The sequence below is a fragment of the Hemibagrus wyckioides genome, linkage group LG11 (genome assembly GCF_019097595.1).
Source record: "Hemibagrus wyckioides isolate EC202008001 linkage group LG11, SWU_Hwy_1.0, whole genome shotgun sequence".
NCBI lineage: Eukaryota > Metazoa > Chordata > Actinopteri > Siluriformes > Bagridae > Hemibagrus > Hemibagrus wyckioides.
Window position 1 is genome coordinate 25389598 of NC_080720.1, and position 14749 is coordinate 25404346.

A 14749-nucleotide genomic window follows, 5' to 3' on the forward strand; every position below is an offset into this window, starting at 1 on the left:
ATAACAAGAGCTGTCAAGAGCTGCGTCTCAAATCTAAATCCTAACTATATGGTCATAAGTATTTACTAATCTAGAAGATCTGTTATGCAAATCATACATTTTCAGTAGGGTTGAAGAGAGAATTATACAATCAAAGATCCAACTGTTATTGAAAGCTTGCTAGTATTGGTGCTTAAAATGTATTTTTGATTCGTGACATTGTGCTGGTTTGTCCAGCAGAGATGGGTGTACGGTTGAAATTTGTCCATTTTCATTGCTGAAAGCTTGGACAATCTTAAAGTGAATTTGGTTTGGTTAAATGCAACTCTCCATAACATTTTCAAAGCAGTAGCACCCACAGTCTGTCTAGAGTAATATTTCTTTATTCAATATTTACACTGCAAATGGAAAATGACCCAAAGCATAATTTTAAAGCATGGCCAACCTGAGCAAGAACAAACAGGAACTGAGGATAGCTGTAGTAAAGGCCCGATAGAGCATCACAAGGGAAGAAACCCAGCACCTGATAAAGATTTGCAAATTATTTAATAATTGCAAGTATTAAAATTACAATTTAATATTTGTTTATTTGTTTGTCTTTTTAAGTACTTTTTTTTTTAATAAATTTGGACACAAAAAGTTCAACCCATTTGGATATAATTACCCTCATGTTAAAGCTGAAAGTCAGCATTTTATTTAATTTTAACTACAATATATTGTTGTAGACAGCAGTAATAACAATAACGTTGTCGGTGTCCAAATATTTATGGACCTCACGTTAGGAAAGAATTGGATTTTGAGAGAATTGGAGAAGGATTTTGTTTCCCCTTCCTCTTTTTTATATAATTCTCTCTCTCTCTCTCTCTCTCTCTCTCTCTTGCACACACACACACATAGACTCACACTCACTGTCCACATTATACTGTTATATATTATCGATGTCATTATAACACCATTACAGTAATAAATTGTATTTTTAGATATGTAAAAAGAACTGCTGTGATTCAGTGGGGTTGAGGTACCGGCAGCTAGAAATATCAATGATTAGCAGCAATGTGTCTCGTTTATCAATGTGTGTTTGTACATGTTTGCATAAGCCAAACCAAACAAAAAATTGCAGATGGATGCCAACCACCCATAAATTACCTGGCAAATGTGCAGCACAGCTGAGCTTGTATTTGGTAACTCTTACAAACCTCAGGAAAAGGTTTTTAAAAGCTAGTTAATCTAGCTAGGTTTAGTTTTTTGTGTGTGTAAATGTATAAACACTTATTTTGAAATTAAATGTTTTTCATGAATACAAAATATTTTGTAAATGTTTTTAAGAACAGTTTACAAATAAACCCTTTGGCTTACATTTTGGATGCCGGGTCAGTTTATTTACAATGTAAATCTTTAATGGAACATCTTTATTATTTATTACAGGAACTGGTACAACTGGCTAACATTTCAGGCATAATTTAAACAGGTGATCATTCCTGTTCCCCCTCTTTGTTTAAGGAATAAGACAGCAGTCCTTACTGACAGCAGAATCCGCACAATGAATGAAGTGGTGTCTGGGATACGAATTATTAAGATGTATGCTTGGGAAAAGCCATTTGCAGCATTGATCAACGACATCAGAAAGTAAGCTAAAAAGATTTTCATGTTTTATCAGAAGTAAAGCACAGTCTGTCTATGCCAAAGTTTGTCTCAAACCCTATATACCCTCTACCAGCTTCACATAGTGACCTGCCCACTGTTCTGCACTGTTGTAGATACAAGAGTGGATCAAAATTTATCTGGCCACTGTGCAGCACTTGTATCTGTCTTTCCCAAGACGAATTGATGCTTTATTGGCCGCAAAAGAAGGCATACACCATACTAATAAATTACTGTGGTCTTAAACCAGGTTTCAGTTTCGTTGTGCAACCCCTGTGTATATGTATACATACACTATATTGCCAAAAGTATTCGCTCACCCATCCAAATAATCAGAGTCAGGTGTTCCAATCACTTCCATGGCCACAGGTGTATAAAATCAAGCACCTAGGCATGCAGACTGTTTTTACAAACATTTGTGAAAGAATGGGTCGCTCTCAGGAGCTCAGTGAATTCCAGCGTGGAACTGTGATAGGATGCCACCTGTGCAACAAATCCAGTCGTGAAATTTCCTCGCTCCTAAATATTCCACAGTCAACTGTCAGCTGTATTATAAGAACGTGGAAGTGTTTGGGAACGACAGCAACTCAGCCACGAAGTGGTAGGCCACGTAAACTGACGGAGCGGGGTCAGCGGATGCTGAGGCGCATAGTGCAAAGAGGTCGCTAACTTTCTGCAGAGTCAATCGCTACAGACCTCCAAACTTCATGTGGCCTTCAGATTAGCTCAAGAACAGTGCGCAGAGAGCTTCATGGAATGGGTTTCCATGGCCGAGCAGCTGCATCCAAGCCATACATCACCAAGTCCAATGCAAAGCGTCGGATGCAGTGGTGTAAAGCACGCCGCCACTGGACTCTAGAGCAGTGGAGACGCGTTCTCTGGAGTGACGAATCGCGCTTCTCCATCTGGCAATCTGATGGACGAGTCTGGGTTTGGCGGTTGCCAGGAGAACGGTACTTGTCTGACTGCATTGTGCCAAGTGTAAAGTTTGGTGGAGGGGGGATTATGGTGTGGGGTTGTTTTTCAGGAGCTGGGCTCGGCCCCTTAGTTCCAGTGAAAGGAACTCTGAATGCTTCAGCATACCAAGACATTTTGGACAATTCCATGCTCCCAACTTTGTGGGAACAGTTTGGAGCTGGCCCCTTCCTCTTCCAACATGACTGTGCACCAGTGACCAAAGCAAGGTCCATAAAGACATGGATGACAGAGTCTGGTGTGGATGAACTTGAATGGCCTGCACAGAGTCCTGACCTCAACCCGATAGAACACCTTTGGGATGAATTAGAGCGGAGACTGAGAGCCAGGCCTTCTCGTCCAACATCAGTGTGTGACCTCACAAATGCGCTTCTGGAAGAATGGTCAAAAATTCCCATAAACACACTCCTAAACCTTGTGGACAGCCTTCCCAGAAGAGTTGAAGCTGTTATAGCTGCAAAGGGTGGACCGACGTCATATTGAACCCTATGGATTAGGAATGGGATGTCACTTAAGTTCATATGCGAGTCAAGGCAGGTGAGCGAATACTTTTGGCAATATAGTGTATGTACACACACAAGCTGATGACTGCTAGGGGGGGTTTATTGCAAAAGAAAAACATATAAGGATTTATATTATACGGTGTAATTATGCCCTATTATTAAGTTGTTTTTGTTTTTAAAACAAGATGATTTTATGGAATTTATTAATTTGGAAATATTGACAGTAGATTGTGCCTTATATGATTTCTTTCTTTCTTTCTTTCTTTCTTTCTTTCTTTCTTTCTTTCTTTCTTTCTTTACCTTTTCTACCACTGTCTGACATCCATCTGAAATGTACATGCATGTCACACCAGTATTACTGAACAGCTCAGGAAATCAATCATTTCATTTTGTGTAGTTTCTCCTTTCTTATGTCACAGATCCACATCAGAAGCCAGCAACATCTCTCTAGCCTTTGCATGACACTTGGCTAATAATATCTTAAAAAGCTTTAACCTGAATCTGCCCCATAACTTTTTGTGTGCTTCTGGCCTGCTGTGCTGTGGCTCTGCTACAATTCATTAGCATATGAATTTAGACCTCTGGGTTTATGGGGAAAGTAAATATTATTTCTTACCTCTATTAAGGTATGTGTAGTCAGTTTAAAGTATAGATTTGAGATTGTATTGGATCTGAGATTGGAGAATATAAAAGAAATACACTCAAAACCAGATTTACTGTTGATATAATGAACTTGAAATTAACTGACATTATGCAGAATTTATGTGTGTATGCTTCATGCCATTATGATGCTCCCTCCTTCTTATAGGAAAGAAATATCTAAAATCATGAGCAGTTCCTACCTGCGTGGTCTGAACATGGCATCCTTCTTTGCTGCAAGCAAGGTCATTGAATTTGTGACATTCACTGTGTATGTGTTGGTGGGAAACACAATCACAGCCAGCCGTGTTTTTATGGCCGTGTCGCTGTACACTGCCGTCCGTCTCACCGTCACACTCTTCTTCCCCGCTGCCATTGAGAAGGTGTCTGAGGCCAGTATTAGCATCCGTCGGATCAAGGTACAGTTCCTGATGAATTTAGGAAACACTGTACAGATATGACACTGCCAAATATGTTTCTGGCCAGCATTAGTTAGACATAATATTTGACAATCCTGATAAGCACTTTAGCAGATACCAAAATGTGAAGGACACTACTATATCCACAAATAAATATTTGATTAAACCTTGGGTAAATAAGATTTGGCAGGCTGTAATCTTCAGAACATTGCAATCAATTGAAGCTGAAAGGAAATGAATCTGTTCTATTGAATAAGCTTTTCTCTTTAACCCTCTGGTATTGTAGATTTATAGTGGCTGAGCTCCTGTGCACTGTTTATTTGGCACTGTAATGCAGATGGTGTAATATTACTGGGTTGATCATAGATCAGTTCCCAACATCAAAGTATAGTGCAGTACAGGTTGCTTAAATGCTTAAATGCTATACAGTACTACTACTGAAATAAATAAATTTCTATTAGACAAGAGCTAGTTCTGTAATTAGATTGGACGAGGTGTTCCAAGACTGCCGATATTTAGTACAACAGCGCTCAGACATTTCTCTGTTTGTATCAGTCCACTTGACTGTGGACAATTCCAATTCATTACTTTTCATCAATATCATTTTTCATGTAAAACATGAATGATTTGTAAGATTAAGATGAAAAGGAAGAAGGGAAGCCATTTTAAAAGCACAAAGTTTCAAGTGGTCAAATATCACATCAGCAGAATTAGATATTTTGGAGAAAAAAGATAATCTAATACTGTAAGGCAGACAGTATATTGTAAGCGGTCGACTGCTTTAACTCTTGTCTATGTGGAAAAACAGCTCATCATTGACTTTAAAATTATTGTAAAGTCAAAGCTAAGTCCAGTGTTAAAGGGCTTTTATGGATCTATTCGGACCAGAGAAAGAGAGAGCTACTGTATGTGGCATCAGTAGTTGTCTTTGCCTCTGGGTGGGGTAAATCACACTGCTCGTAGTCCCCAGCAACTCCAATGTTTTATTAAATCAGATATGGTATCAGATAAGGAGGGCAACAGACATCTGCAACCAGGCTCTAAAACAAGATTACATTCAACAAGGATCCATCTCGATTTCAACAAGGAAACACAAATTAAAACAATGGAAATGGACAAGGAGATCGGAGGGTTGCTATGTTTGATAAACCTGGTAATTCCCTATGTTCAGTTGACTCCCTGGAGAAACACCTTACCAAAAACCCACCCAACACAAAAGCAGTCTACTGCAGCCCAAAAGGATGACTGCTGTCACTGATAACATCTGGTGTACCGCTGTTACCTTTGGGTGAAATGCTGTGCAGAATATTCAAGGAGAATGGTACCCTGATCATCAAACACTAACCACAGTGTGAGGGCAGCTGTGATTCAGAGAGTGTCTGATGCAAGGCTGGAAGCAAGGGCGATATTGGAGTGGGCACAGGTATGTTCGCATTTGTTTTGTTGGATAGTTTGCTACACTTTAGTGTAAATGTTATACTGTATTTTAAACAATTTTTTTTTCTTGCAGGTTGGAGAGCTAGTCTGATCATACTGGGGATCATTTCTTGATAATAGAAATATATTAGGTGCAATATTAGCAGACCAGGATCAAACATACTGTAGTACAAGTGAAGCAACATGTAACTCTGTCCCCTTGACCAGATTCCTGTTTTACCGGATATACCTATCCAGTTAGTTGACAGGCTGTGAGTATCTCTCCAGCTGCTCCAGCTGTTCCTTGGGCTACTGAATATCCGTACAATTGTGTTTGCCTACAGCCTGATCTTCAGTCCTGATATTCAGATTCCAAATTATAAATCAGTTTCATCTGCATAGATACAAACTCCTGCCCACAAACCTTTTGTCATATACCTCCATTTACCGTCTGATTTACAAGTTTGATTTGAAAGTATTTAGCAGATTACTCAAGAGTCAAGGAAAGATTATTTCTCCTTTACATTGCCACTCTGTCTAGGTGCTGAAATTAGCAGTCACCACATTAACACGTACACTTATACTTGGTGGCAATGATTCTACTTTTGTTGCTTGCTCACCCTGTTAGTAATCTGGGTTTTAGAAGTTCCTTTTGCTGGATGAGTTGGTTAAGCACAACGTGGCAGTTACTCAAGAGGAGAAGAAGGAAGTGTCTGTGGAGATCCAGGATCTCATTTGTTACTGGGAGAAGGTGAATCATGCTTGTATGTATATATGTATGCATGTATGTAGTCACACTCCTGGTCAGTGACTAATCATTCATCCCATTCACCCAGAGTCTGGATGTTCCAACGCTGCAAAACATATCCTTCAGTGTGAAGATGGGCCAGCTCCTTACTGTAATTGGGCCCGTTGGCTCTGGAAAGGTCCGTAACTAAATCATCTTTGTTTTCCTTCTGTTTGGAAGATGAGCATTTACCTATATCTGTGTAACATTACATATCTTTTATATATCTTACATATCTAATATTTCATATTACCTATCTCTGTATCTTTTAGTCTTCTCTGCTCAGCACCATTCTTGGAGAACTGCCACAGGACAAAGGAGTAGTGAGGGTCACTGGGAATCTGAGCTATGCATCCCAGCAGCCTTGGGTGTATCCAGGTACCATCCGCAGCAACATCCTGTTTGGAAAGGAACTACAGCTGCAAAGATATGAAAAGGTTCTGAGCGCCTGTGCTCTTAAGAAGGTATGGTTACTCTCTGACACTTGTGTCTGTACTTTAAATGTGATTACTGTGAGCGTGGTAGATCACAGGTGAACCATTCTGTCTAAGTTCCTTTCACTTCTGTTAATTGTTAGGAAAAATATGCAGCCATATACTTTGTGTAGAAGAGATAAGGGCTTGAGTTATTACCAAGTTTCTTCCTGGTGTATAATATAATATGATTATGAACAATGTAATGTAATAACATGTAGCATTAATGTAGCATCAGATGTATATTCCTCTGCTTATGTGGTAGGACATGGAGTTACTTCCTGGGGGAGATCTGACTGTGATTGGAGATCGAGGGGCTAATCTCAGTGGAGGTCAGAAGGCTCGAGTTAACCTTGCCAGGTAAGAGAATGGACCTGAAACAATATAACAACCTGTCCTTTATATGTTATATGGTTAATGTTTATATAATGTCTTGATCTTTTTGAGAATCGGTCTAGTTAAGCGCCAATAAGTGTTTATTGTTATTTTGAGCATATATAGCTGATTCAGTACACAGTGAAATGAAACAGGACCCTGGTGCTACATAAAGACACAGAGCTACACAAAACAACACAGAAGGGCTAAAAAGTAAATTAAACTATTCCCATAAAGTGCAGCCTTGTACAAACAGTGCAAGACAAGAGACAGTGCAAATAAAACCACAGCATTTTGTCAGTATTATGCTCTATTAAAGTCTGACTGTCTTTTACCAAGAGTCATAGAAGGTAATACAAACTAACGCCCCCGTGGCTTAGCGATCTAGCAAGTCCAGTGTAGTTTGCTCCACATGTGAGGTTGAGTTCTGCTGCACCCACATTCCCTTCTGGTGTGTGTTGTACTTTCACGTTTTAGCATGTTTTAGTCCAATTCAACTTGAGTATTTTCCTTAAAGTATCTTCCTTGAGAAATTCTCAGTTTTTAAACACAAGGTCATTGACCCTCAACTTCATGACCCATACAAGTTTACATTGTTGAAACAAAAGTAAGTGAAGGAAGTCTTTCTACAAACAAAACAAAACTATATCAGTGTTCCACTATAAACTTTACATATATCCAATATAAACTTAGAAATAGCCTTTATTTGTCACATATACATTACAGCAGAGTGAAATTCTTTCTTCACATATCGCATCCTTGGAGGTTGGGGTCAGAGCGCAGGGTCAGCCATGATACAGTGCCCCTGGAGCAGAGAGGGTTAAGGGCCTTACTCAAGGGCCCAACAGTGGTAATTTGGCGGTGCTGGAGCTTGAACCCCCTTAACCACTTGAGCCACCACCGCCCCTTTTCCACCATACATTTCCCTGTACACCATTTCCCCATTACACCATTTTCCTGTACCACCATACAATCGCTAACAACCGACATAAATATAAAAATTCACCATTTATTTTGAGCTCAGAAAACATAAGGACTCCTTACTGAGACCTAAACCATTTGTGGCTTACTGTTCTAGTGAGGACGTTTTCTTTTATGACTCTGTTACTGACAGTTTAAAATGAGAAAATGCAAGGGTGGGATGAAGAGTTGTTGGGAACTGTGATGATCTGTGATTAGTCGCAAGCACAACACCCTCAAGTATTACACACAGATGGTAAGTCGAGTGAATATCGGCTGCTGTGATGTGAGCTGAAGCGCTGTATTGAGTTCAAGACAGTCAGAAAACGTGCACAAAAAGTTGCTAGATTTGCCAGTATGGTTTTTTGTAACTAAAGTTGCTTTAAATAGAAAGAAAAGATCAGTAAATGTAGCCTGCTAAAGTTGGCCTGCCATTTTAATCCACACTGCATATATACACTATATTGCCAAAAGTATTCGCTCACCCATCCAAATAATCAGGTGTTCCAATCATTTCCATGGCCACAGGTGTATAAAATCAAGCACCTAGGCATGCAGACTGTTTTTACAAACATTTGTGAAAGAATGGGTCGCTCTCAGGAGCTCAGTGAATTCCAGCGTGGAACTGTGATAGGATGCCACCTGTGCAACAAATCCAGTCGTGAAATTTCCTCGCTCCTAAATATTCCACAGTCAACTGTCAGCTGTATTATAAGAACGTGGAAGTGTTTGGGAACGACAGCAACTCAGCCACGAAGTGGTAGGCCACGTAAACTGACGGCGCGGGGTCAGCGGATGCTGAGGCGCATAGTGCGAAGAGGTCGCCAACTTTCTGCAGAGTCAATCGCTACAGACCTCCAAACTTCATGTGGCCTTCAGATTAGCTCAAGAACAGTGCGCAGAGAGCTTCATGGAATGGGTTTCCATGGCCGAGCAGCTGCATCCAAGCCATACATCACCAAGTGCAATGCAAAGCGTCGGATGCAGTGGTGTAAAGCACGCTGCCACTGGACTCTAGAGCAGTGGAGACGCGTTCTCTGGAGTGACGAATCGTGCTTCTCCATCTGGCAATCTGATGGACGAGTCTGGGTTTGGCGGTTGCCAGGAGAACAGTACTTGTCTGACTGCATTGTGCCAAGTGTAAAGTTTGGTGGAGGGGGGATTATGGTGTGGGGTTGTTTTTCAGGAGTTGGGCTTGGCCCCTTAGTTCCAGTGAAAGGAACTCTGAATGCTTCAGCATACCAAGACATTTTGGACAATTCCATGCTCCCAACTTTGTGGGAACAGTTTGGAGCTGGCCCCTTCCTCTTCCAACATGACTGTGCACCAGTGCACAAAGCAAGGTCCATAAAGACATGGATGACAGAGTCTGGTGTGGATGAACTTGACTGGCCTGCACAGAATCCTGACCTCAACCTGATAGAACACCTTTGGGATGAATTAGAGCGGAGACTGAGAGCCAGGCCTTCTCGTCCAACATCAGTGTGTGACCTCACAAATGCGCTTCTGGAAGAATGGTCAAAAATTCCCATAAACACACTCCTAAACCTTGTGGACAGCCTTCCCAGAAGAGTTGAAGCTGTTATAGCTGCAAAGGGTGGACCGACGTCATATTGAACCCTATGGATTAGGAATGGGATGTCACTTAAGTTCATATGCGAGTCAAGGCAGGTGAGCGAATACTTTTGGCAATATAGTGTATATATAAATATATATATACAGGGGTTGGACAATGAAACTGAAACGCCTGGTTTTAGACCACAATAATTAATTAGTATGGTGTACGGCCTCCTTTTACGGCCAATACAGCATCAGTTCATCTTGGGAATGACAGATACAAGTCCTGCACAGTGGCCAAAGGGATTTTGAGCCATTCTTCTTGCAGAATAGTGGCCAGGTCACTACGTGATGCTGGTGGAGGAAAACGTTTCCTGACTCGCTCCTCCAAAACACCCCAAAATGGCTCAATAATATTTAGATCTGGTGACTGTGCAGGGCATGGGAGATGTTCAACTTCACTTTCATGTTCATCAAACCACTCTGTCACCAGTCTTGCTGTGTGTATTGGTGCATTATCATCCTGATACATGGCACCGCCTTCAGGATACAATGTTTGAACCATTGGGTGCACATGGTCCTCCAGAATGGTTCGGTAGTCCTTGGCAGTGACGCGCCCATCTAGCACAAGTATTGGGCCTAGGGAATGCCATGATATTGCAGCCCAAACCATCACTGATCCACCCCCATGCTTCACTCTGGGCATGCAGCAGCCTGGGTGGTACGCTTCTTTGGGGCTTCTCCACACCGTAACTCTCCCAGATGTGGGAAAGACAGTGAAGGTGGACTCATCAGAGAACAATACATGTTTCACATTGTCCACAGCCCAAGATTTTCGCTGCTGGCACCATTGAAACCGACGTTTGGCATTGGCACGAGTGACCAAAGGTTTGGCTATAGCAGCCCGGCCATGTACATTGACCCTGTGGAGCTCCCAACGGACAGTTTTGGTGGAAACAGGAGAGTTGAGGTGCACATTTAATTCTGCAGTGAGTTGGGCAGCTGTGGTTTTAAGTTTTTTGGATACAATCCGGGTTAGCACCCGGACATCCCTTTTAGACAGCTTCCTCTTGCGTCCACAGTTACTCCTGTTGGATGTGGTTCATCCTTCTTGGTGGTATGCTGACATTACCCTGGATACCGTGGCTCTTGATACATCACAAAGACTTGCTGTCTTAGTCACAGATGCGCCAGCGAGACGTGCACCAACAATTTGTCCTCTTTTGAACTCTGATATGTCACCCATAATGTGTGCATTGCAATATTTTAAGCAAAACTGTGCTATTACTCTGCTAATTAAACCTTCACACTTTGCTCTTACTGGTGGAATGTGCAATCAATGAACATTGGCCACCAGGCTGGTCAAATTTAGCTATGAATCCTCCAACACTAACATCTGTGTGTGTGTGTGTGTGTGTGTGTGTGTGTGTATGGTTCAAATTTTTGTGTCCCTAAATAGTGGTCCCTATTTTTGTTTGTAGGGCTGTGTATCAAGATGCTGATATTTACTTGTTGGATGACCCCCTAAGTGCAGTCGATGCAGAAGTTGGACGACATCTATTTGAACAGTACGTTTTTATTTTTGCACATATCAACAACATTCTATTGTAAACACACTACATGAGCACATAGCCTAAAACACACATTTGAATAAGATGTCCTTGTATGCAGTAGCATTAGAATTTCTCTTCACTGGAAGTAATGTGTCCAGCCTAAGCCTGTTCCAGCATGACGTTGCCAAATGTGCACAAAACAAAGTCTATGAAGACATGCTTCACCAGGGTTTAAGAGAAACAGCATGAGTGGCCTGAACAGGACCCTGACCTCAAGCCCGTTAAACACCTTTGGAATGAAATGGAGTGCTGACTGCACCTCAGTCCTTCTTGCTTGACATCAGTAAATAGTAGAAAATTAAAACAACTGGACACATCTTTGTTATTTTCCCAAGGTTGATGTTATGGTGTTTAAACAGTATCTTAAATAGAGAGCCAACCTGAGCATGCAGTGCAGCAGCAGTGAATGTGGTCATTAAAAATGAGGGCAAGGTTCCATGAATTGCACATTAACCAAAGGTATTCATGAGCATGTACAGACGTTTGTTGCACATGAGAGAAATTCCTATCACCTCACACACTAGTGGGCTAAAACATCATTGATTAAATGATTTAACTGTCAAGAACCAAAAGCCTGAAATAGAGAGCGAAACCATCATCTCTACCGTTGCAGGTTTATGGAGAGTAGGAAGGGCTTAATATTATTACATGTGTAGTCAGAACTGTTTACCAAAAGCAGTAATCATGAAAACACCTGAATGTTGGGATATTAAGCAGTTCTGCAGTAGGCTAATGCACCGCAGAAAGTTGGGGTTGTTTTTTAAATAAAAGTACATTTTTTTACTTTTTTGTTTTCAGATCGCTGTTTAATGTCCACACAGGCGACATTTTCTCTGTTCTGCTGCTTAATGTGTTTCAATGTATCTGCAGTATAAAAAATACCATATTTATTTACGTTCTAATTTCTTTCTAATTATCCTCATAATTAACATTATTTGTGAAGTGAAATTTTCTGGTTTCAGTGGCTTCCCTAATACATGTGTTTAATCGGTGTTTACTACATGCTAATAACTTTTATTTCACATTAATGAAATCAAACCATTGTCTATTTCCTCTGACACAGAATGGAGGCACTTCAAGTTCAGTAGGGAGCATGTGGGGCTTTCGGCTAGGGTCACTTGTCAGTGTCAGGACAATTTAAACAACTTTTTGTACAAATTTTTCTAGATTCATGTGTCGACTGGCTTATCTACAGTTTTACTGGGGAGAAAAAGTCAGTGACTACACTAGTTATATTTTGTAGCAATGTATGTAAACATTGTTTAAAAAAATCAAGGTCTTTTCTGAAGTGGTGTTGTTTTTCTTTGTTCTCTCTGCAGCTGTATCTGTGGCCTTCTAAAGAAGAAACCAAGGATCCTGGTGACTCACCAGCTGCAGTACCTGAAAGCAGCTGATCATATCCTGGTTTTGAAAGAAGTGTGTTCACAGCCCCTCCATACTACATTTTTATCATGTCAGGGTGGCCGAATCTGTGTGTGTGTGTGTGTGTGTATATGTGTGTTTGTATTGTTGCTAAATTATCGCACACATTTTTCTCATGTCAGGGTGCCTGAGTCTGTGTGTGTGTGTGTGTGTGTGTGTATTGTTGCTAAATTATCGCACATTTGTCTCTAGAGAGACTATTTGCCTGAGGCAAAGGGTTTCCCACAATGAGTCCTCTCTCCAACCCCAGTTCATAATGAACTTTTCCTACACCTAACATTTGTCCATAGGCTACATGGAAAAATAAATCAGGAACCAAAAATAACTGACCAGAACTTTTTACCACCTTTCTATTATTTCAGTAAAATATCAATAAATCTATGCTGATTAAGATGATGTAGTTCTTTAGTGTCCACCTGCAGTATTGTGACCAGCTAGTGATAGTTAGCTCATCAATTATAGCCTTGCATTAAATGCTAACTAGAAACAAGAAATCACTTGCACAATATTTGTTGATGTGTTTTTAAATGCGATTCAATTACTGTCTGAGAAACCTTTTTGTATGATCATTTGTACATCTATGTGTTGTTTATGTTTGCTACACTGGTGTCATAACCCTTTCTAGGGTACATTGTTTCTCAGGGGCGAGCATACTTCCTGCACTGCCCATTGCTCTACCCGTATCACTGTGTTGGCTTGTTCAATTGTTGCTTTCCTGTGTGAAAGGCTCTTGATACCAAAGGAGTTTTCACAGAATAGCAAAATAAACATACGTTCAGAATAGAAACTGTCCAAATCATTTTAAATAAGGTCTAATCCTTTTATCAAATCATAAATAAGTTCCTGAAGTTCCTCATGCCTGTGTTTCTAATGTAAGGGATGATGCTAAATATTTGATGGCAAATATTGCAGTATCTAAGGAGATTCATAATTGTCCATTGTTATAGCTGTGTGGTCTTTTAACTCAATTGATTTGTTTGCATGATACTAAAGCTTATATTAGCCTAATATATATTATTGTACATATTAGCTCTAGTTTAAAATGTGTTTAGCCAATGGACTCTGTCTCTCTCTCTCTCTCTCTCTCTCTCTCTCTCTCTCTCACTCACCCCTCTCCCTGTCTTGCAGGGTCAAATAGTGGTGCAGGGCACATACACAGAGCTGCTGAATTCAGGTGTGGACTTTACATCTCTGTTAAAAAAGGATGAGGAGGAAGAGCAGCTGGGAGGAACTGGAGGCATAGAGTCTTCACACAGCCGAACCCTTTCACAGAACTCTGTTTGCTCAGGGACTTCATCAGTTGTGTCCAATAAAGATGAAGCAGATCAGCTGCCTGTATGTGTATTAATTATTTATTTGTACTTTTACTAGTCAGAAATACTTTAAGCTCATATACACCAGTGGTGCCACTGTTTAAAATATTTACAAAAAATATTTAAAAATACCAGCAAAAAAATATATATATATTTATATAATATATATATAAAATATAAATATATATATTTTTTTAAAAACAGCTCTGATTGGCTGTTCTCAAAGCTCACACACTGATATGAGTATATTTCATGAGTATATTTTTTCTCATTCTTACATGTGTATTGTGGTGATGTCGATGTTTCCAGGCAGAACCTGTTCAAACTATGTCAGAAGAGAGTCGCTCTGAGGGGACTATAGGGTTCCGGATGTATCTGAAATACTTTACTGCTGGAATCAATATACTTGTGCTGCTTTGCATTGTTCTCCTGAACCTGTTTGCCCAGGTACAGTATGCTATATAACCACGAGGATAGCACATTTTTATCCATCTGCATTCAGTAGTTTGTATCTTTGTTAACATTCCCTTTCTATCATTAGACATCCTATATACTTCAAGACTGGTGGCTTGCATTCTGGTGAGTGGAGTATTTAAATCTACTCAATACAAAGAGCTCTAATTAAAGCCACTTCTTCTGCTTGTCTCTATTGACTTTTTACAGACTTTCAGAAGAAT

At 40.3% G+C, this 14749-nt stretch overlaps 1 protein-coding gene across 3 annotated transcripts in view; it reads left to right on the top strand.

The window, feature by feature from the left end:
- Nucleotides 1-14749, top strand: part of abcc4 (ATP-binding cassette, sub-family C (CFTR/MRP), member 4) — a 46003-nt gene that overhangs the window by 18454 nt on the left and 12800 nt on the right. For all 3 annotated transcript variants that reach the window (XM_058403257.1, XM_058403258.1, XM_058403259.1), the window contains 11 exons: nt 1480-1605; nt 3907-4156; nt 6216-6323; nt 6409-6498; nt 6632-6823; nt 7098-7192; nt 11206-11292; nt 12657-12753; nt 13888-14094; nt 14382-14519; nt 14614-14651. In XM_058403257.1, the coding sequence (XP_058259240.1) occupies nt 1480-1605; nt 3907-4156; nt 6216-6323; nt 6409-6498; nt 6632-6823; nt 7098-7192; nt 11206-11292; nt 12657-12753; nt 13888-14094; nt 14382-14519; nt 14614-14651 (1428 nt within the window). The remainder of the gene's footprint in view (nt 1-1479; nt 1606-3906; nt 4157-6215; nt 6324-6408; nt 6499-6631; nt 6824-7097; nt 7193-11205; nt 11293-12656; nt 12754-13887; nt 14095-14381; nt 14520-14613; nt 14652-14749) is intronic.